The sequence below is a fragment of the Triticum urartu genome, chromosome 7A (assembly GCF_056163025.1).
Source record: "Triticum urartu cultivar PI428250 chromosome 7A, HENAU_Tu73, whole genome shotgun sequence".
Lineage (NCBI taxonomy): Eukaryota > Viridiplantae > Streptophyta > Magnoliopsida > Poales > Poaceae > Triticum > Triticum urartu.
Window position 1 is genome coordinate 549,120,566 of NC_141879.1, and position 27,818 is coordinate 549,148,383.

The 27,818-nt window shown below is 47.6% G+C and overlaps 1 protein-coding gene across 1 annotated transcript; it reads right to left on the reverse strand.

Moving 5' to 3' along the window:
• Window positions 1-320: 320 nt before the first annotated feature.
• LOC147960375 (uncharacterized) lies at window positions 321-27,488 on the reverse strand. Its single transcript, XM_087533306.1, has 4 exons — window positions 27,424-27,488; window positions 21,520-21,737; window positions 535-857; window positions 321-503 (listed from the first exon to the last, which is right to left on the reverse strand). Exons 1-4 carry the CDS (start codon window positions 27,486-27,488, stop codon window positions 321-323), a joined length of 789 nt encoding a protein of 262 aa, XP_087389432.1.
• Window positions 27,489-27,818: the final 330 nt, after the last annotated feature.

The following is a 27,818-nucleotide window of genomic DNA, read 5'->3' on the forward strand; positions in this document are numbered from 1 at the left end:
TCACAACCACGTCCAAAATTATAAAGGATAAAATAGAGTGGCAAAGTCCGATTTTTCTTGAAATCTAATAACATCTGAATGTCAAGTATGAGAGCATCTCCAACACACGCGCAACGCGGGGCGCGTTAATAAACAGTATACAACGCCGGGTGAGCCAACCTTTGCGCGTGGCGATGCGCTGGCTTCAGCGGCCGCTGCAAAATAAAGCGCTTCCGAGCCGTTCCAGGAGACGCGCTATATTTCTTCTTTTTTATACTATGATTCAATACACATTTAGCTCCGATAGTACATAGATAAACCATACATAGTTCATAGCCTCCTCATACGATACATAGATAGTGCATAGATAGTTCATAGCCTCCTCCTACGATAGATAGATAAAACGAAAAACTACTACTACTCGTCATCCTCCGACTCGGACTCTGTCTCGGTGATGTCCTCCTCCAACGTCTGAATGTAGGCGTCGAGGAACCACTTGTCGTTGGAGCCCCAGGACGACGCATCTCCTAGCGCGATGTTGAATTTAGCGGCCGCCTTCCGCGTTCGTCTGTCCTCACAATAGGCGGCTCGCTCCGCCCTCCTCTCCTCCTTCTCCGCCCTCCTTTTGGCGAAGAACTGTTGCTCGTTGATGACATCTTGCGGGAAGCGTTGGCGCCACATCGCCATGGCTTCCTCGTCCATCTCGGCCGGGCTGAGACGGTGCTCCCGCCTCCGGTTCTCGCGATGATCCTCATCGGTGATAAGCCGCGGGGGAGGCACCAACTCTTGCGCCCGCTCACGTATCACCACGTCCGGGAAGTTCATATCCCAACGGGACCGCCGGAGGCGCCACGCCGCAGCGTCGTATGCGCGGGCGCCTGGTGGGGAACGCAGTAATTTCAAAAAAAATCCTACGCACACGCAAGATCTATCTAGGTCATGTATAGAAATGAGAGGGGAGAGTGTTGTCCACGTACCCTCGTAGACCGAAAGTGGAAGTGTTATGACAACGCGGTTGATGTAGTCGTACATCTTCACGATCCGACCGATCCTAGCACCGAAGGTACGGCACCTCCGCGATCTGCACACGTTCAGCTCGGTGACATCCCACGAACTCTAGATCCAACTGAGGTCGAGGGAGAGTTTCGTCAGCACGACAATGTGATGACGGTGATGATGAAGTTGCCGACGCAGGGCTTTGCCTAAGCACTACAACGATATGACTGAGGTGAAAATCTATGGAGGGGGGCACCGCACACAGCTAAATAATCAACTTGTGTGTCTATGGGGTGCCCCCTCCCCCGTATATAAGGGGGGAGGAGGAGAGGGCCGACCTAGGAGGAGGCGTGCCCAAGGGGGGGGCAATCCTACTACAAGTAGGTTTGCCCCCCCCTTTCCTATTACCGGAAAAGGCTTTCGCCCCGCTTTATAAATAAAGCAAACCGCCCAGAGCACACATACAATGTCTAGTACAGAACACACACACCCAAGAAACACACAGAGATCCAAAGGTACCGCTGAGGGCACAACCCAGCAAGCCCAGAAAAAACACATAAAAAAGGCTGAAGCCAAGGCGAGCGCTCGCCAAGCATCTAATCAGGCTCTGGAGGAGGCGGCGGCGACAGGCGGACGGCCATCGATCGAATGTCGGCAATGAAGGCGGAGATGGTGTCTCGATCCACTTCCACATGAAGATCCGGATCTTCTGAGGAACGCGAATGGGCCAAACAGCTAGGAGGGGGGGCGGCGCATAGGAGGGGGCGATGGCGGCGTAGAGGGACTTGGTGGAGAATTGACCCGATGGTTCAAGGCGCCACCGAACCTCGTCCGGGCCAGCATCGACATCCGGCTCATGGAGGGCAATGCAATCAAGAAGCTCCTGCCAAGCGGCAGCTTCCAGAGGCCCAAATGGCCTCCGGAACGCGAGGCTCCCTAAGTCAATAAGGGCCCGATCGACGGAGATCGTCGGGATGACAGCAATGGAGAAGAGATCGGGGAACTGAGCTGCGAAGGGGGAGTCACCCGCCCAGCGGTCAAACCAGAACATGGTCGCAGAGCCTGATCCGATCGTTATGGAGGTCCCAATACGGAGGACGGGAAGCGACTGGATGACAGACTGCCAAAATTGGGATCCCCCAGACCGCTGACAGAAGGCCAAAGGCTGGCCACGCAGGTATCTATTCCGGACGATGTCTAGCCACAGCCCACCATGACCTTGCGAGATGCGCCAAAGCCAGCGGGAAAGGAGCGTGGTATTCATGCGCTTCGAGCACATGATACCGAGGCCACCTTGCTCTCGAGGCTTACAGATGTCGGGCCAACTAACCATATGGTATTTCTGCTTGTTATTGTCCCCGGCCCAATAGAAGCGGGATTGGACCTTGGCAATCTCGTGGTGAAGGGTCTCGTGGAGGCTATAGAAGCTCAGGAGGAACAAGAGGAGACTGGAGAGCGAGGAGTTGATGAGTATTGTCCGGGATGCCTTTGGTAACCACCGACCCTGCCAAGGCTCAATGCGCGTCTACAACTTGGCAACCGCCGGTCGCAGATCAGCAACAGTAAGCCGAGAGTCACTAATGGGTGTTCCCAGGTAGGTGGTGGGAAGGGACACAAGGCGGCAATTCAGGCGATTGGCAATGTCCCGAGCCTCAGCCGGAGAGTAGCCCATCACCATCACATCACTCTTGTCGAAGTTGATCTTGAGGCCAGACATTTGTTGGAAGCAGAGGAGGAGGAACTTAAGGTTAGCGATGTATGAGTCCGACCCTTCGACCATGATGATGGTGTCGTCAGCGTACTGGAGCAGGGAGATGCCGGTACCATCGGCCAAGTGGGGCGCGAGCCCCCGGATATGGCCTGCCGCCTTAGCCTTGTCCAGGATGGCAGCCAGTGCGTCCACCACCATATTGAACAGGAACGGGGAGAAAGGATCACCCTGCCTCACCCCACATAGAGTGGGGAAGTAGGGGCCAATCTCACCGTTGACGTTCATGGTAGTGCGACCACGGGAGACCATCTGCATTACCCTAGAGATCCACCGGTCATGAAAACCTTTCCGAAGGAGAACTTCCCAAAGGAAGGGCCAGCTAACAGTGTCGTATGCCTTATGGAAATCGATCTTCAGGAAGACAGCCTTGAGGTGTTTGGACCGGACCTCATGGATTACTTCATGAAGAACTAGCACCCCATCCAGAATATATCGACCTTGGATGAAGGTCGTCTGGTTGGGGTGGGTAATGTGGTCCGCGAGAGGTATGGCGATCGATACCCCACTTCTCCCCCATTTCCTATTCCTACTAGGAGGAGGAAAGAGGAGGTAGGAGAAGGAAAGGGGGGCCGACCCCCAAACCCTAAACCAATTCGGTTTGGGCCTGGGGGGTGCCCCACCACTTGCCTGCTACCCTCTTTCTCCACTAGGGCCCATTAAGGCCCATTGACTCCCCGGGGGGTTCCAGTAACCCCCGGTACTCCGGTAAATGTCCGAACTCATCCGGACCCATTCCGATGTCCAAACATAGCCTTCCAATATATCGATCTTTATGTCTCGACCATTTCGAGACTCCTCGTCATGTCCGTGATCACATCCGGGACTCCGAACTACCTTCGGTACATCAAAACACATAAACTCATAATACCGATCATCATCGGACGTTAAGCGTGCGGACCCTACGGGTTCGAGAACTATGTAGACATGACCGAGACTCACTTCCGGTCAATAACCAATAGCGGAACCTGGATGCTCATATTGGTTCCAACATATTCTACGAAGATCTTTATCGGTCAAACCGCATAACAACATACGTTGTTCCCTTTGTCATCGGTATGTTACTTGGCAAGTCTCTTTACTCATTCAGTAATGCAACATCCCGTAACTAACTCATTAGTCACATTGCTTGCAATGCTTATAGTGATGTGCATTACCGAGAGGGCCCAGAGATACCTCTCCGACAATCGGAGTGACAAATCCTAATCTTGATCTATGCCAACTCAACAAACACCATCGGAGACACCTGTAGAGCATCTTTATAATCACCCAGTTACGATGTGACGTTTGATAGCACACTAACTGTTCCTCCGGTATTCGAGAGTTGCATAATCTCATAGTGATAGGAACATGTATAAGTTATGGAGAAAGCAATAGCAATAAACTAAACGATCATAGTGCCAAGCTAACGGATGGGTCAAGTCAATCACATCATTCTCTAACGATGTGATCCCGTTCATCAAATGACAACTCTTGTCCATGGCTAGGAAAATTAACCATCTTTGATTAACGAGCTAGTCAAGTAGAGGCATACTAGTGACACTATGTTTGTCTATGTATTCACACATGTACTAAGTTTCCGGTTAATACAATTCTAGAATGAATAATAAACATTCATCATGATATAAGGAAATATAAATAACAACTTTATTATTGCCTCTAGGGCATATTTCCTTCAGTCTCCCACTTGCACTAGAGTCAATAATCTAGATTACACAGTAATGATTCTAACACCCATGGAGTCTTGGTGTTGATCATGTTTTGCTCGTGAGAGAGGCTTATTCAACGGGTCTGCAACATTCAGATCTGTATGTATCTTGCAAATCTCTATGTCTCCCTCCTTGACTTGATCGCGGATGGAATTGAAGCATCTCTTGATGTGCTTGGTTCTCTTGTGAAATCCGGATTCCTTTGCCAAGGCAATTGCACCAGTATTGTCACAAAAGATTTTCATTGGACCCGATGCACTAGGTATGACACCTAGATCAGATATGAACTCCTTCATCGAGACTCGTTCATTTGCTGCTTTCGAAGTAGCTATGTACTGTGCTTCACATGTAGATCCCGCCACGACGCTCTGCTTGGAACTGCACCAACTGACAGCTCCACCATTCAATAAAAATATGTATCCGGTTTGTGACTTAGAGTCATCCGGATCTGTGTCAAAGCTTGGATTGACGTAACCATTTATGACGAGCTCTTTGTCACCTCCATAAATGAGAAACATATCCTTATTCCTTTTCAGGTATTTTAGGATGTTCTTAACCGTTGTCCAGTGATCCGCTCCTGGATTACTTTGATACCTCCCTACTAAACTAATAGCAAGGCACACATCAGGTCTGGTACACAACATTGCATACATGATAGAACCTATGGCTGAAGCATAGGAATAACTTTCATTTTTTCTCTATCTTTTGCAGTGGTCGGGCATTGAGTCTGACTCAACTTCACACCTTGCAACACAGGCAAGAACCCCTTCTTTGCTTGATCCATTTTGAACTTCTTCAAAACTTTATCAAGGTATGTGCTTTGTGAAAGTCCAATTAAGTGTCTTGATCTATCTCTATAGATCTTGATGCCTAATATATAAGCAGCTTCATCGAGGTCTTTCATTGAAAAATTCTCATTCAAGTATCCTTTTATGCTATTCAGAAATTCAGTATCATTTTTGATCAGCAATATGTCATCCACATATAATATCAGAAATGCTACAGAGCTCCCACTCACTTTCTTGTAAATATAGGCTTCTCCAAAAGTCTGTACAAAACCATATGCTTTGATCACACTATCAAAATGCATATTCCAACTCCGAGAGGCTTGCACCAGTCCATAAATGGATCGCTGGAGCTTGCACACTTTGTTAGCACCTTTTGGATCGACAAAACCTTCTGGTTGCATCATATACAACTCTTTTTTAATATATCCATTAAGGAATGCAGTTTTGACATCCATTTGCCAAATTTCATAATCATAAAATGCAGTAATTGCTAACATGATTCGGATAGACTTAAGCATCGCTACGGGTGAGAAGGTCTCATCGTAGTCAACTCCTTGAACTTGTTGAAAACCTTTTGCAACAAGTCGAGCTTTGTAGACAATAGCATTACCGTCAGCGTCAGTCTTCTTCTTGAAGATCCATTTATTTTCTATGGCTTGCCGATCATCGGGCAAGTCAACCAAAGTCCACACTTTGTTCTCATACATGGATCCCATCTCAGATTTCATGGCCTCAAGCCATTTTGCGGAATCTGGGCTCATCATCACTTCCTCGTAGTTCGTAGGTTCGTCATGGTCAACTAACATGACCTCCAAAACAGGATTACCATACCACTCTGGTGCAGATCTTACTCTGGTTGACCTACGAGGTTCGGTAGTAATTTGATCAGAAGTTTCATGATCATCATCATTAGCTTCCTCACTTACTGGTGTAGGAATCACTGGAACTGATTTCTGTGATGAACTACTTTCCAATAAGGGAGTAGGTACAATTACCTCATCAAGTTGTACTTTCCTCCCACTCACTTCTTTCGAGAGAAATTCCTTCTCTAGAAAGGATCAATTCTTAGCAACAAATATCTTGCCTTCGGATCTGTGATAGGAGGTGTACGCAACAGTCTCCTTTGGGTATCCTATCAAGACACATTTCTCTGATTTGGGTTTGAGTTTATCAGGTTGAAGCTTTTTCACATAAGCATCGCAGCCCCAAACTTTAAGAAACGACAACTTGGGTTTCTTGCCAAACCATAGTTCATAAGGTGTCTTCTCAACGGATTTCGATGGGTGCCCTATTTAACGTGAATGCAACCGTCTCTAAAGCATAACCCCAAAATGATAGCAGTAAACCAGTAAGAGACATCATAGATTGCACCATATCTAATAAAGTGTGGTTATGACGTTCGGACACACCATTACGTTGTGGTGTTCTAGATGGCGTGAGTTGTGAAACTATTCCGCATTGTTTCCAATGAAGACCAAACTCATAACTCAAATATTCACCTCCATGATCAGATCGTAGAAACTTAATTTTCTTGTTACGATGATTTTCCACTTCACACTGAAATTCTTCGAACTTTTCAAATGTTTCAGACTTATGTTTCATCAAGTAGATATACCCATATCTGCTCAAATCATCAATGAAGGTCAGAAAATAATGATACCCTCCACGAGCATCAACACTCATCGGACCGCATACATCAGTATGTATTATTTCCAATAAGTCTGTTGCTCGTTCCATTATTCTGGAGAACGGAGTCTTACTCATCTTGCTCATGAGGCATGGTTCTCCAGTATTAAGTGATTCATAATCAAGTGATTCCAAAAGTCCATCATCATGGAGTTTCTTCATGCGCTTTACACCAATATGACCTAAACGGCAGTGCCACAAATAAGTTGCACTATTATTATTAAACTTATATTTTTTGGCTTCAATACTATGAATATGTGTATCACTACTATCGAGATTTAGTAAAAATAGACCACTCATCAAGGGTGCATGACCATAAAAGATATTACTCATATAAATAGAACAACCATTATTCTCTGATTTAAATGAATAACCGTCTCGCATCAAACAAGATCCAGATATAATGTTCATGCTTAACACTGGCACCAAATAACAATTATTCGGGTCTAATACTAATCCCGAAGGTAGATGTAGAGGTAGCATGCCAACGGCGATCACATCGACTTTGGAACCATTTCCCACGCGCATCGTCACCTCGTCCTTAGCCAATCTTCGCTTAATCCGTAGCCCCTGTTTCGAGTTGCAAATATTAGCAACGGAACCGGTATCAAATACCCAGGCGCTACTGCGAGCATTAGTAAGGTACACATCAATAACATGTATATCAAATATACCTTTCACTTTGCCATCTTTCTTATCCGCCAAATACTTGGGGCAGTTCCGCTTCCAGTGACCAATCCCTTTGAAGTAGAAGCACTTAGTCTCAGGCTTAGGTCCAAACTTGGGCTTCTTCACTTGAGAAACAACTTGTTTGTTGTTCTTCTTGAAGTTCCCCTTCTTCCCTTTGCCCTTCTTCTTGAAACTGGTGGTCTTGTTGACCATCAACACTTGATGCTCCTTCTTGATTTCTACCTCCGCAGACTTTAGCATTGCGAAGAGCTCGGGAATTGTCTTATCCATCCCTTGCATATTATAGTTCATCACGAAGCTCTTGTAGCTTGGTGGCAGTGATTGAAGAACTCTGTCAATGACACTATCATCGGGAAGATTAACTCCCAGCTGAGTCACGTGGTTGTGGTACCCAGACATTCTGAGTATATGTTCACTGACAGAACTATTCTCCTCCATTTTGCAGCTGTAGAACTTATTGGAGCTTCAAACTCTCAATCCGGGCATTTGCTTGAAATATTAACTTCAACTCCTAGAACATCATATGCTCCATGACGTTCAAAACGTTGTTGAAGTCCCGGTTCTAGGCCGTAAAGCATGGCACACTGAACTATTGAGTAGTCATCAGCTTTGCTTTGCCATATGTTCTTAACGTCATCACCAGCATCTGCAGCAGGCTTATCACCCAGCGGTGCTTCCAGGATGTAATTCTTCTATGCAGCAATGAGGATAATCCTCAAGTTACGGACCCAGTCCGTGTAGTTGCTACCATCATCATTCAACTTAACTTTCTCTAGGAACGCATTAAAATTCAACGGAACAACAGCACGGGCCATCTATCTACAACAACATAGATATGAAAAATACAATCAGGTACTAAGTTCATGATAAATTAAAGTTCAGTTAATCATATTACTTAAGAACTCCCACTTAGATAGACATCCCTCTAATCATCTAAGTGATCACGTGATCCATATCAACTAAACCATGTCCGATCATCACGTGAGATGGAGTAGTTTTCAATGGTGAACATCACTATGTTGATCATATCTACTATATGATTCATGCTCGACCTTTCAGTCTCAGTGTTCCGAGGCCATATCTGCATATGCTAGGCTCGTCAAGTTTAACCCGAGTATTCTGCGTGTGCAAAACTGGCTTGCACCCGTTGTATGTGAACGTAGAGCTTATCACACCCGATCATCACATGGTGTCTCGGTACGATGAACTGTAGCAATGATGCATACTCAGGGAGAACACTTGTACCTTGAAATTTAGTGAGAGATCATCTTATAATGCTACCAGCGAACTAAGCAAAATAAGATGCATAAAGGATAAACATCACATGCAATCAAATATAAGTGATATATGATATGTCCATCATCATCTTGTGCCTTTGATCTCCATCTCCAAAGCACCGTCATGATCACCATCGTCACCGGCTTGACACCTTGATCTCCATCGAAGCATCGTTGTCGTCTCGCCAACTATTACTTCTACGACTATCGCTACCGCTTAGTGATAAAGTAAAGCAATTACATGGCGACTGCATTTCATACAATAAGGCGACAACCATATGGCTCCTGCCAGTTGCCGATAATTGTGTTACAAAACATGATCATCTCATAATACAATTCATATAATCATGTCTTGACCATATCACATAACAACATGCCCTGCAAAAACAAGTTAGACGTCCTCTACTTTGTTGTTGCAAGTTTTACGTGGCTGCTACGGGCTTCTAGCAAGAACCGTTCTTACCTACGCATCAAAACCACAACGTAGTATAGTGATTGCTTTTTGATCTTTAGAAAGAACCCTGTTCATTGAAACCGATTCAACTAAAGTTGGAGAAACAGACACCCACTAGCCACCTGTGTGTGAAGCACATCGGTAGAACCAGTCTCGTGTAAGCGTACGCGTAATGTCGGTCTGAGCCGCTTCATCCAACAATACCGCTGAATCAAGAATCAACTAGTGACGGCAAGCAATATGTATATACTCATGCCCACAACTCCTTTGTGTTCTACTCATCCATATAACATCTACGCATAGACCTGGCTCGGATGCCACTGTTGGGGAACGCAGTAATTTCAAAAAAAAAATCCTACGCACACGCGGGATCTATCTAGGTGATGTATAGCAACGAGAGGGGAGAGTGTTGTCCACGTACCCTCGTAGACCGAAAGCTGAAGCGTTATGACAACGCGGTTGATGTAGTCGTACGTCTTCACGATCCGACCAATCCTAGCACCGAAGGTATGGCACCTCCGCGATCTGCACATGTTCAGCTCGGTGACGTCCCATGAACTCTAGATCTACCTGAGGTCGAGGGAGAGTTTCATCAGCACGACAGCGTGATGATAGTGATGATGAATTTACCGATGCAGGGCTTCGCCTAAGCACTACAACAATATGACCGAGGTGAAAATCTGTGAAGGGGGGCACCACACATGGCTAAACAATCAACTTGTGTGTCTATGGGGTGCCCCCCTCCCCCGTATATAAAGGGAGGAGGAGGAGAGGGCCGTCCTAGGAGGAGGCGCGCCCAAGGGGGGGCAATCCTAATCCAAGTAGGTTTGTCCCCCTCCCTTTCCTATTCCTACTAGGAGAAGGAGGAAAGAGGAGGAGAGGAGAAGGAAAGGGGGGCGGCCCCCAAGCCCTAAAACAATTCGGTTTGGGCCTAGGGGGCATGCCCCACCACTTGCCTGTTTCCCTCTTTCTCCACTAGGGCCCATTGATACGTCTCCGTCGTATCTACTTTTCCAAACACTTTTGCCCTTGTTTTGGACTCTAACTTGTATGATTTGAATGGAACTAACGCGGACTAACGTTGTTTTCAGCAGAATTGCCATGATGTTGTTTTATGTGCAGAAAACAAAAGTTCTCGGAATGACCTGAAACTCCACGGAATATCTTACAATAAATAATAAAAAATCCTCGCCAAAGATGAAGACCAGGGGGCCCACACCCTTCTCATGAGGGTGGGGGGCGCCCCCCCCTAGGGCGCGCCCCCTACCTCGTGGGCCCCCTGGAGACCCCCCGACTCCAACTCCAACTCTATATAACTGCTTTTGGGGAGAAAAAAAGGGAGAAGAAATCATCGCGTTTTACGATACGGAGCCGCCGCCAAGCCCTAAAACCTCCTGGGAGGGCTGATCTGGAGTCCGTTTGGGGCTCTGGGGAGGGGGATTCATCGCCATCGTCATCATCAACCATCCTCCATCACCAATTTCATGATGCTCACCGCCGTGCGTGAGTAATTCCATCGTAGGCTTGCTGGACGATGATGAGTTGGATGAGATTCACCATGTAATCGAGTTAGTTTTGTTAGGGTTTGATCCCTAGTATCCACTATGTTCTGAGATTGATGTTGCTATGACTTTGTATGCTTAATGCTTGTCACTAGGGCCCGAGTGCCATGATTTCAGATCTGAACCTATTATGTTTTCATCAATATATGAGAGTTCTAGATCCTATCTTGCAAGTCTATAGTCACCTATTATGTGTTATGATCCGTTAACCCCGAAGTGACAATAATCAGGATACTTACCGGTGATGATCGTAGTTTGAGGAGTTCATGTATTCATTATGTGATAATGCTTTGTTCTGGTTCTCTATTAAAAGGAGGCCTTAATATCCCTTAGTTTCCATTAGGACCCCGCTGCCACGGGAGGGTAGGACAAAAGATGTCATGCAAGTTCTTTTCCATAAGCACGTATGACTATATTCGGAATACATGCCTACATTACATTGACGAATTGGAGCTAGTTCTGTGTCACCCTATGTTATGACTGTTACATGATGAACCGCATCCGGCATAATTATCCATCATTGATCCTTTGCCTATGAGCTTTCCATATACTAGTTTACGCTTATTTTCTTTCCCGTTGCTATTTTTATAATCACTACAAAATACCAAAAATATTACTTTGCTTTCATTACTCTTTTGTTACCGTTACCATCACTATCATATTACTTTGCTACTAAACACTTTGCTGCAGATACTAAGTTTCCAGTTGTGGTTGAATTGACAACTCAGCTGCTAATACTTGAGAATATTCTTTGGCTCCCCTTGTGTCGAATCAATAAATTTGGGTTGAATACTCTACCCTTGAAAACTGTTGCGATCCCCTATACTTGTGGGTTACCACCCATTAAGGCCCATTGACTCCACGGGGGGTTCCGGTAACCCCCCCGGTACTCCGGTAAATGCCCGAACTCATCCGGAACCATTCCGATGTCCAAACATAGCCTTTCAATATATAAATCTTTATGTCTCGACCATTTTGAGACTCCTCATCATGTCCGTGATCACATCCGGGACTCCAAACTACCTTCGGTACATCAAAACAGATAAACTCATAATATCGATCGGCATTGAACGTTAAGCGTGCGGACCCTACGGGTTCGAGAACTATGTAGACATGACCGAGACTCACTTCCGGTCAATAACCAATAGCGAAACCTGTATGATCATATTGGTTCCTACATATTCTACGCAGATCTTTATCGGTCAAAACGCATAACAACATACATTGTTCCCTTTGTCATCGGTATGTTACTTGCCTGAGATTCAATCCTCGGTATCTCAATACCTATTTCAATCTTGTTACAGGCAAGTCTCTTTACTCGTTCTGTAATGCAACATCCCATAACTAACTCATTAGTCACATTGCTTGCAAGGCTTATAGTGATGTGCATTACTGAGAGGGCCCAGAGATACCTCTCCGACAATCGGAGTGACAAATCCTAATCTCGATCTATGCCAACTCAACAAACACCATCGGAGACACCTGTAGAGCATCTTTATAATCACCTAGTTACGTTGTGACGTTTGATAGCACACTAAGTGTTCCTCTGGTATTCGGGAATTGCATAATCTCATAGTCATAGGAACATGTATAAGTTATGGAGAAAGCAATAGCAATAAACTAAACGATCATAGTGCTAAGCTAACCGATGGGTCAAGTCAATCACATCATTCTCTAATGATGTGATTGTTGGGGAACATAGCAGAATTTTAAAAAAAAATCTACGCATCACCAAGATCAATCTATGGAGTCATCTAGCAACGAGGGAGAGAGGAGTGCATCTACATACCCTTGTAGATCACGAGTGGAAGCATTCAAGAGAACGGGGTTGATGGAGTCGTACTCGACATGATTCAAATCACCGATGACCTAGTGCCGAACGGACGGCACCTCCGCATTCAACACACGTACGGTTGGGAGACGTCTTCTCCTTCTTGATCCAGCAAGGGGGAAGGAAAGGTTGATGAAGATCCAGCAGCACGATGGCGTGGTGGTGGAAGCAACGGTGATCTCGGTAGGGCTTCGCCAAGCGCTGGGAGACGGAGGAGTGTCACGGGAGGGAGAGGGAGAGGCCAGGGGCTTGGGTGCGGCTTCCCTCCCTCCCCCCACTATATATAGGGTGCCTAGGGGGGGCGCCGACCCTAGGAGATCCAATCTCCTAGGGGGGGCGGCGGCCAAGGGGTGCCTTGCCCCCCAAGGCAAGGGTGGCGCCCCCACCCCTAGGGTTTCTAACCCTAGGCGCAGGGGGAGGCCCAAGGGGGGGCACCAGCCCACTAGGGGCTGGTTCCCCTCCCACTTCAGCCCATGGGGCCCTCCGGGATAGGTGGCCCCATCCGGTGGACCCCCGGGACCCTTCCGGTGGTCCCGGTACAATACCGGAGACCCCGAAACCTTCCCGATGGCCGAAACTGGACTTCCTATATATAAATATTTACCTCCGGACCATTCCGGAACTCCTCTTGACGTCCGGGATCTCATCCGGGACTCCGAACAACTTTCGGGTTACCGTGTGCTAATATCTCTACAACCCTAGCGTCACTGAACCTTAAGTGTGTAGACCCTACGGGTTCGGGAGACATGCAGACATGACCGAGAAGCCTCTCCGGTCAATAACCAACAGCTGGATCTGGATACCCATGTTGGCTCCCGCAATTTCCACGATGATCTCATCGGATGAACCACGATGTCGAGGATTCAATCAATCCGTATACAATTCCCTTTGTCAATCGGTACGTTACTTGCCCGAGACTCGATCGTCGGTATCCCAATACCTTGTTCAGTCTCGTTACCGGCAAGTCACTTTACTCGTACCGTAATGCATGATCCCGTGATCAATCACTTTGAGCTCATTATAATGATGCATTACCGAGTGGGCCCAGAGATACCTCTCCGTCATACGGAGTGACAAATCCCAGTCTCGATTCGTGCCAACCCAACAGACACTTTCGGAGATACCTGTAATATACCTTTATAGTCACCCAGTTATGTTGTGACATTTGGCACACCCAAGGCACTCCTACGGTATCCGGGAGTTGCGCAATCTCATGGTCTAAGGAAATGATACTTGACATTCAGAAAAGCTACAGCAAACGAACTACACGATCTTTGAGCTAAGCTTAGGATTGGGTCTTGTCCATCACATCATTCTCCTAATGATGTGATCCCGTTATCAATGACATCTAATGTCCATAGTCAGGAAACCATGACTATCCTTTGATCAACGAGCTAGTCAACTAGAGGCTCACTAGGGACGTGTTGTGGTCCATGTATTCACACATGTATTACGATTTCCGGATAACACAATTATAGCATGAACAATAGACAATTATCATGAACAAAAAAATATAATAATAACCATTTTATTATTGCCTCTATAGTCTCCCACTTGCACTAGAGTCAATATTCTAGTTACATTATGATGAATCGAACACCCATGCAGTTCTGGTGTTGATCATGTTTTGCTCTTGGGAGAGGTTTAGTCAACGGATCTGCTACATTCAGGTCTGTATGTACTTTACAAATCTCTATGTCTCCATTTTGAACACTTTCACGAATGGAGTTGAAGCAACGCTTGATATGCCTGGTCTTCCTGTGAAAGCTGGGCTCCTTGGCAAGGGCAATAGCTCCAGTGTTGTCACAGAAGAGAGTCATCGGGCCCGACGCATTGGGTATGACTCCTAGGTCGGTAATGAACTCCTTCACCCAGACTGCTTCTTGTGCTACCTCCGAGGCTGCCATGTACTCCGCTTCACATGTAGATCCCGCCACAACGCTTTGCTTACAACTGCACCAGCTTACTGCCCCACCATTCAAAATATACACGTATCCGGTTTGTGACTTAGAGTCATCCAGATCTGTGTCGAAGCTAGCATCGACGTAACCCTTTACCACGAGTTCTTCGTCACCTCCATAAACAAGAAACATTTCCTTACTCCTTTTCAGGTACTTCAGGATATTCTTGACCGCTGTCCAGTGTTCCATGCCTGGATTACTTTGGTACCTTCCTACCAAACTTACGGCAAGGTTTACATCAGGTCTGGTACACAGCATAGCATACATGATAGACCCTATGGCCGAGGCATAGGGGACGACACTCATCTTTTCTCTATCTTCTGCCGTGGTCGGGCATTGAGCTGTGCTCAATCTCGTACCTTGCAATATAGGCAATAACCCCTTCTTTGATTGATCCATTTTGAACTTTTTCAATATCTTGTCAAGGTACGTACTCTGTGAAAGACCAATGAGGCGTCTCGATCTATCTCTATAGATCTTGATGCCTAATATATAAGCAGCTTCTCCAAGTTCCTTAATTGAAAAACACTTGTTCAAGTAGGCCTTTATGCTTTCCAAGAATTCTATATCATTTCCCATCAACAGTATGTCATCCACATACAATATGAGAAATGCTACAGAGTTCCCACTCACTTTCTTGTAAATGCAGGCTTCTCCATAAGTCTGCATAAACCCAAACACTTTGATCATCTCATCAATGCGAATGTTACAACTCCGAGATGCTTGCACCAGCCCATAAATCGAGCGTTGGAGCTTGCACACCTTGTCAGCATTCTAAGGATCGACAAAACCTTCCGGCTGCATCATATACAATTCTTCCTTAAGGAAACCATTAAGGAATGCCGTTTTAACGTCCATTTGCCATATCTCATAATCATAGGATGCGGCAATTGCTAACATGATTCGGACGGACTTCAGCTTCGCTACGGGTGAGAAAGTCTCATCGTAGTCAACCCCTTGAACTTGTCGATAGCCCTTAGCGACAAGCCGAGCTTTATAGATGGTCACATTACCATCTGTGTCTGTCTTCTTCTTAAAGATCCATTTATTTTCTATGGCTCGCCGATCAACGGGCAAGTCAGTCAAAGTCCATACTTCGTTTTCATACATGGATCCTATCTCGGATTTCATGGCTTCTAGCCATTTGTCAGAATCCGGGCCCGCCATTGCTTCTTCATAGTTCGAAGGTTCACCGTTGTCTAACAACATGATTTCCAAGACAGGGTTGCCGTACCACTCTGGTGCGGAACGTGTCCTTATGGACCTACAAAGTTCAGTAGCAACTTGATCTGAAGTTTCATGATCATCATCAACTTCCTCTCTAGTCGGTGCAGGCACCTCGGGAACATTTTCTTGAGCTACGCCACTTACCGGTTCAAGAGGTAATACTTCATCAAGTTCTACCTTCCTCCCACTTATTTCTTTCGAGAGAAACTCTTTCTCTAGAAAGGACCCATTCTTGGCAACAAAGATCTTGCCTTCGGATCTGAGGTAGAAGGTATACCCAACAGTTTCTTTAGGGTATCCTATGAAGACGCATTTTTTCGACTTGGGTTCAAGCTTTTCAGGTTGAAGTTTCTTGACATAAGCATCGCATCCCCAAACTTTTAGAAATGACAGCTTAGGTTTCTTCCCAAACCATAATTCATATGGTGTCGTCTCAACGGATTTTGACGGAGCCCTATTTAAAGTGAATGCGGCAGTCTCTAAAGCATAGACCCAAAATGATAGCGGTAAATCGGTAAGAGACATCATAGATCGCACCATATCTAATAGAGTGCGATTACGATGTTCGGACACACCATTACGCTGAGGTGTTCCAGGCGGCGTGAGTTGTGAAACTATTCCACATTTTCTTAAGTGTGTGCCAAATTCGTGACTCAAGTATTCTCCCCCACGATCTGATCGCAAGAACTTGATTTTCCTGTCACGTTGATTCTCAACCTCACTCTGAAATTCCTTGAACTTTTCAAAGGTCTCAGACTTGTGTTTCATTAAGTAGACATACCCATATCTACTCAAGTCATCAGTGAGGGTGAGAACATAACGATAGCCACCGCGAGCCTCAACACTCATTGGACCGCACACATCAGTATGTATGATTTCTAATAAGTTGGTTGCTCACTCCATTGTTCCTGAGAACGGAGTCTTGGTCATTTTACCCATGAGGCATGGTTCGCACGTGTCAAATGATTCGTAATCAAGAGACTCTAAAAGTCCATCTGCATGGAGCTTCTTCATGTGTTTGACACCTATGTGACCAAGGCGGCAGTGCCACAAGTATGTGGGGCTATCATTATCAACCTTACATCTTTTGGTATTCACGCTATCAATATGTGTAGCATTACGCTCGAGATTCATTAAGAATAAACCATTCACCATCGGAGCATGACCATAAAACATATCTCTCATATAAATAGAACAACCATTATTCTCGGATTTAAATGAGTATCCATCTCGTATTAAACGAGATCCTGATACAATGTTCATGCTCAAAGCTGGCACTAAATAACAATTATTGAGGTTTAAAACTAATCCCGTAGGTAAATGTATAGGTAGCGTGCCGACGGCGATCACATAGACCTTGGAACCATTCCCGACGCGCATCGTCACCTCGTCCTTCGCCAGTCTCCGTTTATTCCGCAGCTCCTGCTTTGAGTTACAAATGTGAGCAACCGCACCGGTATCAAATACCCAGGAGCTACTACGAGTACTGGTAAGGTACACATCAATTACATGTATATCACATATACCTTTCATGATGCCGGCCTTCTTGTCCGCTAAGTATTTGGGGCAGTTCCGCTTCCAGTGACCACTTCCCTTGCAATAAAAGCACTCAGTCTCGGGCTTGGGTCCATTCTTTGGCTTCTTCCTGGCAGCTTTCTTACCGGGCGCGGCAACTCCCTTGCCATCCTTCTTGAAGTTCTTCTTACCCTTGCCTTTCTTGAACTTAGTGGTTTTATTCACCATCAACACTTGATGTTCCTTTTTGACTTCTACCTCTGCTGATTTCAGCATTGCAAATACTTCAGGAACGGTCATTTCCATCCCCTGCATATTGAAGTTCATCACAAAGCTCTTGTAGCTCGGTGGAAGTGACTGAAGGATTCTGTCAATGACCGCGTCATCCGGGAGATTAACTCCCAGCTGAGTCAAGCGGTTATGCAACCCAGACATTTTGAGTATGTGCTCACTGACAGAACTATTTTCCTCCATCTTACAGCTGAAGAACTTGTCGGAGACTTCATATCTCTCGACCCAGGCATGAGCTTGAAAAACCATTTTCAGCTCTTCGAACATCTCATATGCTCCGTGTCTCTCAAAACACTTTTGGAGCCCCGGTTCTAAGTTGTAAAGCATGCCGCACTGAACGAGGGAGTAATCATCAGCACGTGTCTGCCAAGCGTTCATAACGTCTTGGTTCTGTGGGACGGGTGCATCACCTAGCGGTGCTTCTAGGACATAATCTTTCTTGGCAGCTATGAGGATGATCCTCAAGTTCCGGGCCCAGTCCGTATAGTTGTTGCCATCGTCTTTCAGCTTGGTTTTCTCTAGGAACGCGTTGAAGTTGAGGACAACGTGGGCCATTTGATCTACAAGACATATTGTAAAGATTTTAGACTAAGTTCATGATAATTAAGTTCATCTAATCAAATTATTCAGTGAACTCCCACTCAGATAGACATCCCTCCAGTCATCTAAGTATAACATGATCTGAGTTAACTAGGCCGTGTCCGATCATCACGTGAGACGGACTAGTCAACATCGGTGAACATCTTCATGTTGATCGTATCTTCTATACGACTCATGCTCGACCTTTCGGTCTTCTGTGTTCCGAGGCCATGTCTGTACATGCTAGGCTCGTCAAGTCAACCTAAGTGTATTGCGTGTGTAAATCTGTCTTACACCCGTTGTATTCGAACGTTAGAATCTATCACACCTGATCATCACGTGGTGCTTCGAAACAACGAACCTTCGCAACGGTGCACAGTTAAGGGGAACACTTTCTTGAAATTATTACGAGGGATCATCTTATTTAAGCTACCGTCGTTCTAAGCAAATAAGATGTAAAACATGATAAACATCACATGCAATCAAATAGTGACATGATATGGCCAATATCATTTGCTCCTTTGATCTCCATCTTCGGGGCTCCATGATCATCGTTGTCACTGGCATGACACCATGATCTCCATCATCATGATCTACATCATCGCGTCTTCTTGAAGTTGTCTCGTCATCTATTACTTCTACTACTATGGCTAACGCTTTAGCAATAAAGTAAAGTAATTACATGACGTTTATGTTGACACGCAGGTCATAAATAAATAAAGACAACTCCTATGGCTCCTGCCGGTTGTCATACTCATCGACATGCAAGTCGTGATTCCTATTACAAGAACATGATCATCTCATACATCACATATATCATTCATCACATACTTTGGCCATATCACATCACAAAACACTTGCTGCAAAAACAAGTTAGACGTCCTCTAATTGTTGTTGCAAGTTTTTACATGGCTGCTATAGGTTTCTAGCAAGAACATTTCTTACCTACGCCAAAACCACAACGTGAATTGCCAATTTCTATTTATCCTTCATAAGGACCCTGTTCATCGAATCCGGTCCGACTAAAGTGGGAGAGACAGACACCCGCCAGCCACCTTATGCAACTAGTGCATGTCAGTCGGTGGAACCGGTCTCACGTAAGCGTACGTGTAAGGTTGGTCCGGGCCGCTTCATCCCACGATGCCGCCAAATCAAGATAAGACTAGTAACGGCAAGCAAATTGACAATATCGGCGCCCACAACTACTTTGTGTTCTACTCGTGCATAGTACCTACGCATAGACCTAGCTCATGATGCCACTGTTGGGGAACGTAGCAGAATTTTTAAAAAAAATCTACGCATCACCAAGATCAATCTATGGAGTCATCTAGCAACGAGGGAGAGAGGAGTGCATCTACATACCCTTGTAGATCACGAGGGGAAGCGTTCAAGAGAACGGGGTTGATGGAGTCGTACTCGACGTGATTCAAATCACCGATGACCTAGTGCCAAACGGACGACACCTCCGCATTCAACACACATACGGTTGGGAGATGTCTCCTCCTTCTTGATCCAGCAAGGGGGAAGGAGAGGTTGATGAAGATCCAGCAGCACGACGGCGTGGTGGTGGAAGCAACGGTGATCTCGGCAGGGCTTCGCCAAGCGCTGGGAGACGGAGGAGTGTCACGGGAGGGAGAGGGAGAGGCCAGGGGCTTGGGTGCGGTGGCCCTCCCTCCCCCCACTATATATAGGGTGCCTAGGGGGGCGCTGGCCCTAGGAGATCCAATCTCCTAGGGGGGCGGCGGCCAAGGGGTGCCTTGCCCCCCAAGGCAAGGGTGGCGCCCCCACCCCTAGGGTTTCTAACCCTAGGCGCAGGGGGAGGCCCAAGGGAGGCGCACCAGCCCACTAGGGGCTGGTTCCCCTCCCACTTCAGCCCATGGGGCCCTCCGGGATAGGTGGCCCCACCTGGTGGACCCCCGGGACCCTTCCAGTGGTCCCGGTACAATACCGGAGACCCCGAAACCTTCCCGATGGCCGAAACTGGACTTCCTATATATAAATCATTACCTCCGGACCATTCCTAAACTCCTCGTGGTGTCCGGGATCTCATCCGGGACCCCGAACAACTTTCGGGTTACCGTGTGCTAATATCTCTACAACCCTAGCGTCACCGAACCTTAAGTGTGTAGACCCTACGGGTTCGGGAGACATGCAGACATGACCGAGAAGACTCTCCGGTCAATAACCAACAGCAGGATCTGGATACCCATGTTGGCTCCCGCAAGCTCCACGATGATCTCATCGGATGAACCACGATGTCGAGGATTCAATCAATCCGTATACAATTCCCTTTGTCAATCGGTACGTTACTTGCCCGAGACTCAACCGTCGGTATCCCAATACCTTGTTCAGTCTCGTTACCGGAAAGTCACTTTACTCGTACCGTAATGCATGATCCCGTGATCAATCACTTTATCACTTTGAGCTCATTATGATGATGCATTACCTAGTGGGCCCAGAGATACCTCTCCGTCATAAGGAGTGACAAATCCCAGTCTCGATTCGTGCCAACCCAATAGACACTTTCGGAGATACCTGTAATGTACCTTTATAGTCACCCAGTTACGTTGTGACGTTTGGCACACCCAAGGCACTCCTACGGTATCCGGGAGTTGCACAATCTCATGGTCTAAGGAAATGATACTTGACATTCAGAAAAGCTACAGCAAACGAACTACACGATCTTTGAGCTAAGCTTAGGATTGGGTCTTGTCCATCACATCATTCTCCTAATGATGTGATCCCGTTATCAATGACATCTAATGTCCATAGTCAGGAAACCATGACTATCCTTTGATCAACGAGCTAGTCAACTAGAGGCTCACTAGGGACGTGTTGTGGTCTATGTATTCACACATGTATTACGATTTCCGGATAACACAATTATAGCATGAACAATAGACAATTATCATGAACAAAGAAATATAATAATAACCATTTTATTATTGCCTCTAGGGCATATTTCCAACAGTGATCCCGTTCATCAAATGACAACTCTTGTCCATGGCTAGGAAACTTAACCATCTTTGATTAACGAGTTAGTCAAGTCGAGGCATACGAGTGACACTCTGTTTGTCTATGTATTCACACCTGTATTAAGTTTCCGGTTAATACAATTCTAGCATGAATAATAAACATTTATCATGATATAAGGAAATATAAATAACAACTTTATTATTGCCTCTAGGAAATATTTCCTTCAGCGCCCTCGTGGGCGGTGTCGAAGGTGCTGAGGCCGAGGTGCACATCGCCGAACCGAATCTCGGCGGAGTAGGTGTAGGACGGGCGCACACGGATGCCGCAGTAGCCCGAAGCTCCCCGGTGGCGCGGTGGTGGCGTCAGCGGCGAGGCGAGAAAGCAGTTGAGGGAGCGAGGAGAGAGCAGAAGAGGGCGCGTGGCGATGTGGAATGGTGCATGGCGGGCGCTGCATTTTATTGGCGCGCCAGAAGCGGCGCGCCAAATCTAGCACGCGACCGCCCGCTTTTCCCCCCACGTGCGCAATCTTTTCCCGTGCACCTGATTTTCCCGCCTCCGCTGGAGCGCGCAAAACCATCCCGCTCACGCTAAAATCTCCTTTTACCGCGCGCGCGTGTTTTTTGCAGCCACTGTTGGAGATGCTAACGTTTTTTATGGCAAGTCCAGTGGTGCGAGGATGACAACTTTAGTTGGCAAGCATAGTAAATTTACGCTTCAGTTTAATTTTTTTGACAAAAAAATATCGTGTGTCATCTAACTTGCCATCATTGCGTCACATTTCTAGAGAGCAAAATAATGTAAGCCATGTGTTAGCAAACTTTAGTAGAACGGAGGATCATACGGTGGTCTGGCTCCGCTCTGGACCGGCTAACATCCCTAGCTTGTGTAGGGATGAACTAGAAAAAAAAAATATGAGACCAGGTCTCACGGGCTAGCAGGTGAGACCCGCCCTGATGGATGACACATGGCATTCACAAATCATAAAGCATCTAATCTCTCCCCCTGATTTCAAGTGGGGGTGGGTGAGGGAGTCCTGGATTAGGGGGTCTCCGGACAGCCGGACTATATCCTTTGGCCGGACTGTTAGACTATGAAGATACAAGATTGAAGACTCCGTCTCATGTCCGGATGGGACTCTACTTGGCGTGGAAGGCAAGCTAGGCAATACGGATATGTATATCTCCTCCTTTGTAACCGACCTTGTGTAACCCTAGCCCTTTCCGGTGTCTATATAAACCGGAGGGTTTTAGTCCGTAGGACAACATACAATCATACCATAGGCTAGCTTCTAGGGTTTATCCTCTCCGATCTCGTGGTAGATCAACTCTTGTAATACTCATATCATCAAGAATAAATCAAGCATGACGTAGGGTTTTACCTCCATCAAGAGGGCCCGAACCTGGGTAAAACATCGTGTCCCTTGCCTCCTGTTACCATCCGCCTTAGACGCACAGTTCGAGACCCCCTACCCGAGATCCGCCGGTTTTGACACTGACATTGGTGCTTTCATTGAGAGTTCCTCTATGTCATCGCCGTTAGGCTTGATGGCTCCTACGATCATCGATAGCGATGCAGTCCAGGGTGAGACTTTTCTCCCCGGACAGATCTTTGTGTTCGGTGGCTTCTCACTGCGGGCCAACTCGCTTGGCCATCTGGAGCATATCGAAAGTTACGCCCCTGGCCACCAGGTCAGGTTTGGAAGCTTAAACTACACAGCCGACATCCGCGGGGACTTGATCTTCAACGGATTCGAGCCCCTGCCTTGTGCGCCGCGCGGTCACGATGAGTACAATTTAGTTCTATCATCGGACCGTATTCAGGAGATCGCACCGGCAGCTGCTCCGAGCCTCAATCCGGAGCCAGTTGCGCCTTCCATGGACGGGTGGATGGACCCCGTCACGGAGGCCGTACCCTCAGCGGCGATCGAGCCGAATATCGACCTTACCCTTCATGAGAGCCGTGTTGCCAAACTGTCGGATCCTTCTCCGGCCACGGACTCCGAACCGCCTGCGCCCGTGCCTGTCGAGTCCAACTGGGCGCCGATCATGGAGTTCACCTCCGCGGATATCTTTCAGCACTCGCCTTTCAGTGACATACTAAACTCATTAAGGTCTCTCTCCTTGTCAGGAGAGTCCTGGCCGAACTATGTTTGGCGCGATTGGGATGCGGATGACGAAGAAATTCGCTGCCAACCCACCACCCACTTAGTAGCCACTGTCGATGACTTAACCGACATGCTCGACTTCGATTCCGAAGACATCGATGGTATGGACGACGATGCGGGAGTCGAAGAGGAATCACTGCCCAGAGGGCACTGGACAGCCACCTCATCATACGATATATACATGGTGGACACACCCAAAGAAGGCAATGGCAACGCGACAACAGAGGATGACCCCTCCAAGAAGCAACCCAAGCGCCGGCGTTAGCGGCGCCGCTCTAAGTCTCGTCCAGGCAAAAGTGGTGATACTGGCATCGGAGATAATAGCACTCCGTATAGTGCCAAAGACAACAACAATCCCCTCCAGCAAGATTTAGAGCAGGAGGATGGAGGAGCCAGCTCTCCTGAGAGAGCGGCAGATGGAGAGGCAGAGGATGATAATTACATGCCTCCCTCCGAAGACGAGGCAAGCCTCGGCAATGACGAATTCGTCGTGCCGGAGGATCCCGTCGAACAAGAGCGCTTCAAGCGCCGGCTTATAGCCACGGCAAATAGCCTTAAGAAAAAGCAGCAGCAGCTTCAAGTTGATCAAGATTTGCTAGCTGACAGATGGACTGAAGTCCTGGCGGCTGAGGAGTATAAAATCGAAAGCCCCTCTAAGAGTTACCCAAAGTGCAGATTGCTACCCCGACTGGAGAAGGAAGCACCAAAAACCTACATCACCGGCGTATGACGCGGCTGATCAGCCACCTCGTGGCCGCGACAGAGAGACATTCCAGCCAAAAGCTCAGCCCGCACCCCGACGTCATTCAAATAAAAAGGCAGGGGGAAATACGCCAGACCTGCGAGACGTATTGGAGGACAAAGAAAACATGAAAGATCGATCTACAGATCAAGAGGGCGCGCCACTATGCGAGACGATAATCGTCACGCCGGACACAATAAAAGTAAGTCCAGCAGGGCCGAACACAGCAGGCAAGACTCATTCGAGATGCATCGCGATATAGCCCAGTACAGAGGCGCCGCACACCCCTTATGCTTCACAGATGAAGTGATGGATCATCAAATCCCAGAGGGTTTCAAACCCATGAATATAGAATCATACGACGGCACAACAGACCCTGCGGTATGGATCGAGGATTTCCTCCTACACATCCACATGGCCCGCGGTGATGACCTACACGCCATCAAATATCTCCCACTCAATCTCAAAGGACCAGCTCGGCACTGGCTCAATAGCTTGCCAGTAGAGTCCATTGGTTGTTGGGAAGATCTGGAAGCCACATTCCTCGACAACTTTCAGGGCACTTATGTGCGACCACCAGATGCCGATGACTTGAGCCACATAATTCAGCAGCTAGAGGAATCGGCCAGGCAGTTCTGGACACGGTTCCTAACAAAGAAAAATCAAATCGTCGACTGTCCGGATGCAGAGGCCCTAGCAGCTTTCAAGCACAACATCCGCGACGAGTGGCTAGCCCGGCACCTTGGTCAAGAAAAGCCGAAATCTATGGCAGCCCTCACGACACTCATGACCCGCTTTTGCACGGGAGAAGACAGCTGGCTGGCTCGCAGTAATAACATATCAAAGAGCCTTGGTACTTCGGATACCAAGGACGGCAATGGTAGGTCACATCGCAACAAGCATAAGCGCCACAGTAATAGCGATGATACCGAGGATACGGCAGTCAATGCCGGATTCAAAGGCTCTAAACCCGGTCAGCGGAAAAAGCCATTCAAAAGAAGCACTCCGGGCCCGTCCAGTTTGGACCGTATACTCGATCGCTCGTGTCAAATACACGGCACCCCCGACAAGCCAGCCAACCACACCAACAAGGACTGTTGGGTGTTCAAGCAGGCCGGCAAGTTAAATGCCGAAAACAAAGATAAGGGGTCACATAGCGATGACGAGGAGGAGCCCCGACAGCCGAACACCGGAGGACTGAAGAGGTTCCCCCCACAAGTGCGGACGGTGAACATGATATACACAACCCACATCCCCAAGAGGGAGCGGAAGCGTGCGCTCAGGGACGTATATGCGTTGGAGCCAGTCGCCCCCAAGTTCAACCCATGGTCCTCCTGTCCGATCACCTTCGATCGCAGGGACCACCCCACTAGCATCTGTCATGGCGGATTCGCCGCACTGGTCCTAGACCCAATCATTGACGGATTTCACCTCACTCGAGTCCTAATGGACGGCGGTAGTATCCTGAACCTGCCTTATCAGGACACAGTGCGCAAAATGGGTATAGACCCCTCAAGGATCAAACCCACTAAAACGACCTTTAAAGGCATCATACTAGGTGTAGAGGCCCATTGCACAGGCTCAGTCACACTGGAAGTGGTCTTCGGATCTCCGGATAACTTCTGAAGCGAAGAATTAATCTTCGACATAGTCCCGTTCCGCAGTGGCTACCATGCCCTGCTCGGGCGAACCGCATTTGCAAGATTCAATGCGGTACCGCATTATGCATACCTCAAGCTCAAGATGCCAGGGCCTCGGGGGGTCATCATAGTCAATGGAAACACAGAGCGCTCTCTCCGCATGGAGGAGCACACTGCGGCCCTCGCAGCAGAGGCGCAAAGCAGCCTCTTAAGGCAATCCACTAGTTCGGCGATCAAGGACCCGGACAACTTCAAGCGCGCCCGGAGTAATCGGCAACCGGACCGCCTGGCACGTCCCGAGCTCGCATAGCAATGCGGCCCCCACCCGGCCCCAGCCAAACGGCAAAATCCATGCCATGCGTACATAATTACGCATTAAAAATACCATGGGCACAGGCGGGGAGGGGGGCACGACGGCGGCACGCCCCAAGTCGCGGCTTAAACCGCACTAGCAGCTTCCCGCTTTGTTATTTTTCTCTTTCAGGACTTTAATCTCCGGAAACCCTATCCGGCAGCGTGATTGCCGAACACATGATGCAACAACCAAGGAGGCAGAAAGCTACGTCACACCACGGAACTCCCAGGTGGATTACGATAACGAGTGAAATATTTGTTTTAATACTATTCCTCAGCTTGCCATTGGAAGGGACATGTTAAACAGTCCTACTTTTTGCTTATCGCACTACTTGTATCATTCTGCTTTAACACACCCTTTTGAATAAAAAATGCATAGCATTAAGACTATTATCGCATTCTTCTTTTATATACATATATGTTCATTCATGACATCCAGCACCCGTACACTCTGGTACGGCCAATACGCTAGGGGCTTAAGCATACCCCATAATACGGCGTGAGAAGTCCGAACACTTTCGACAGTGCGGCACCCCGAACTTATAGCATTATATGCATCAGCTCCGAATCATGTCTTGGGTCAATAGTTGGGTTTGCCCGGCTCCCATGTTTTGGTACCTTATGTTCCGCTATATCGGCTAAGGTAGCACTGGGAGAACTACTGCGATTGTGCCCTGGTTCTGGTGGGCTAAGCACCTCAGTAGAGAAAGCTAAAACTGACTGTCATGATAAGGCGAGAGACTGGTCGCTGTTCGAGAGGTTTTCGAGTCCCTAAAGACTTATGCCGCTTAGAGCGAGGAGTCGGCCCTGTCCGGCTTAAGGCGTGTATCGCGCCCCGAGTTCAGCCTTCCGAATATGAGGGGCTTCACCAAAATTTAAAATTATCGAATTCTATGGCTAAGTGAGAGTGATAACGCATTATAGTCCGATTGCCTTGTTCGTTGTACTGAGCACCTCCCTCGAAGGACCCAACAATGGGAACAAAAGTGCTCTGGTTTATCCCGAACACCCCAGCACTCGTGGCGTGGGGGCAGAAGCCGACGACTAGCCATCTCTCAGATTTGATAAACAGCCGAACAGAAGGTAATATTTTAAATTCAAACAAGCATTGCATAGCACATATGAACAAGTTTTCATAAATACAAGATTACACGAGCAAGTTTACTCAAATATTATATCTTTCGTACACTCGTCCGCCACGAGACGAGCACCCTTCAGGACACCCTCATAGTACATCTCGGGGTGGCGATGCCCCTTGCCCTGTGGCGTCCCTTCCTTCACCAGCTTCAGGGCGTCCATCCTGGCCCATTGCACCTTCACACGGGCGAAAGCCCGGCGTGCACCTTCAATGCAGACGGACCGCTTGATGACTTCAAGCCGCGGGCAGGCATCCACAAGCCGCCTCACCAGGCCGAAGTAGCTGCTGGGAAGGGCGTCGCCAGGCCACATCCGGACTGTAAAGCCCTTCATGGCCTGTTCGGCCACCTTGTGTAGCTCGACCAGTTGCTTCAGCTGGTCGCTCAGAGGCATCGGGTGTTCGGTCCCAGTATACTGAGACCAGAACATCTTCCCCGTTGAGCTTCCCTCCTCGGCCTGGTAAAACTGTGTGGCATCCGACACGCTACGGGG

Bases quoted from the DNA above. Each gene is read 5' to 3' on its own strand.
- LOC147960375 (XM_087533306.1), bottom strand. From the start codon at position 27,488: ATGGACGCCCTGAAGCTGGTGAAGGAAGGGACGCCACAGGGCAAGGGG. The intron at 21,738-27,423 runs GTACTATGAGGG...AATAAAATGCAG, and splicing joins GGGCATCGCCACCCCGAGAT to CGCCCGCCATGCACCATTCC. The intron at 504-534 runs GCGGCCGCTAAA...TCGCGCTAGGAG, and splicing joins AGGACAGACGAACGCGGAAG to ATGCGTCGTCCTGGGGCTCC.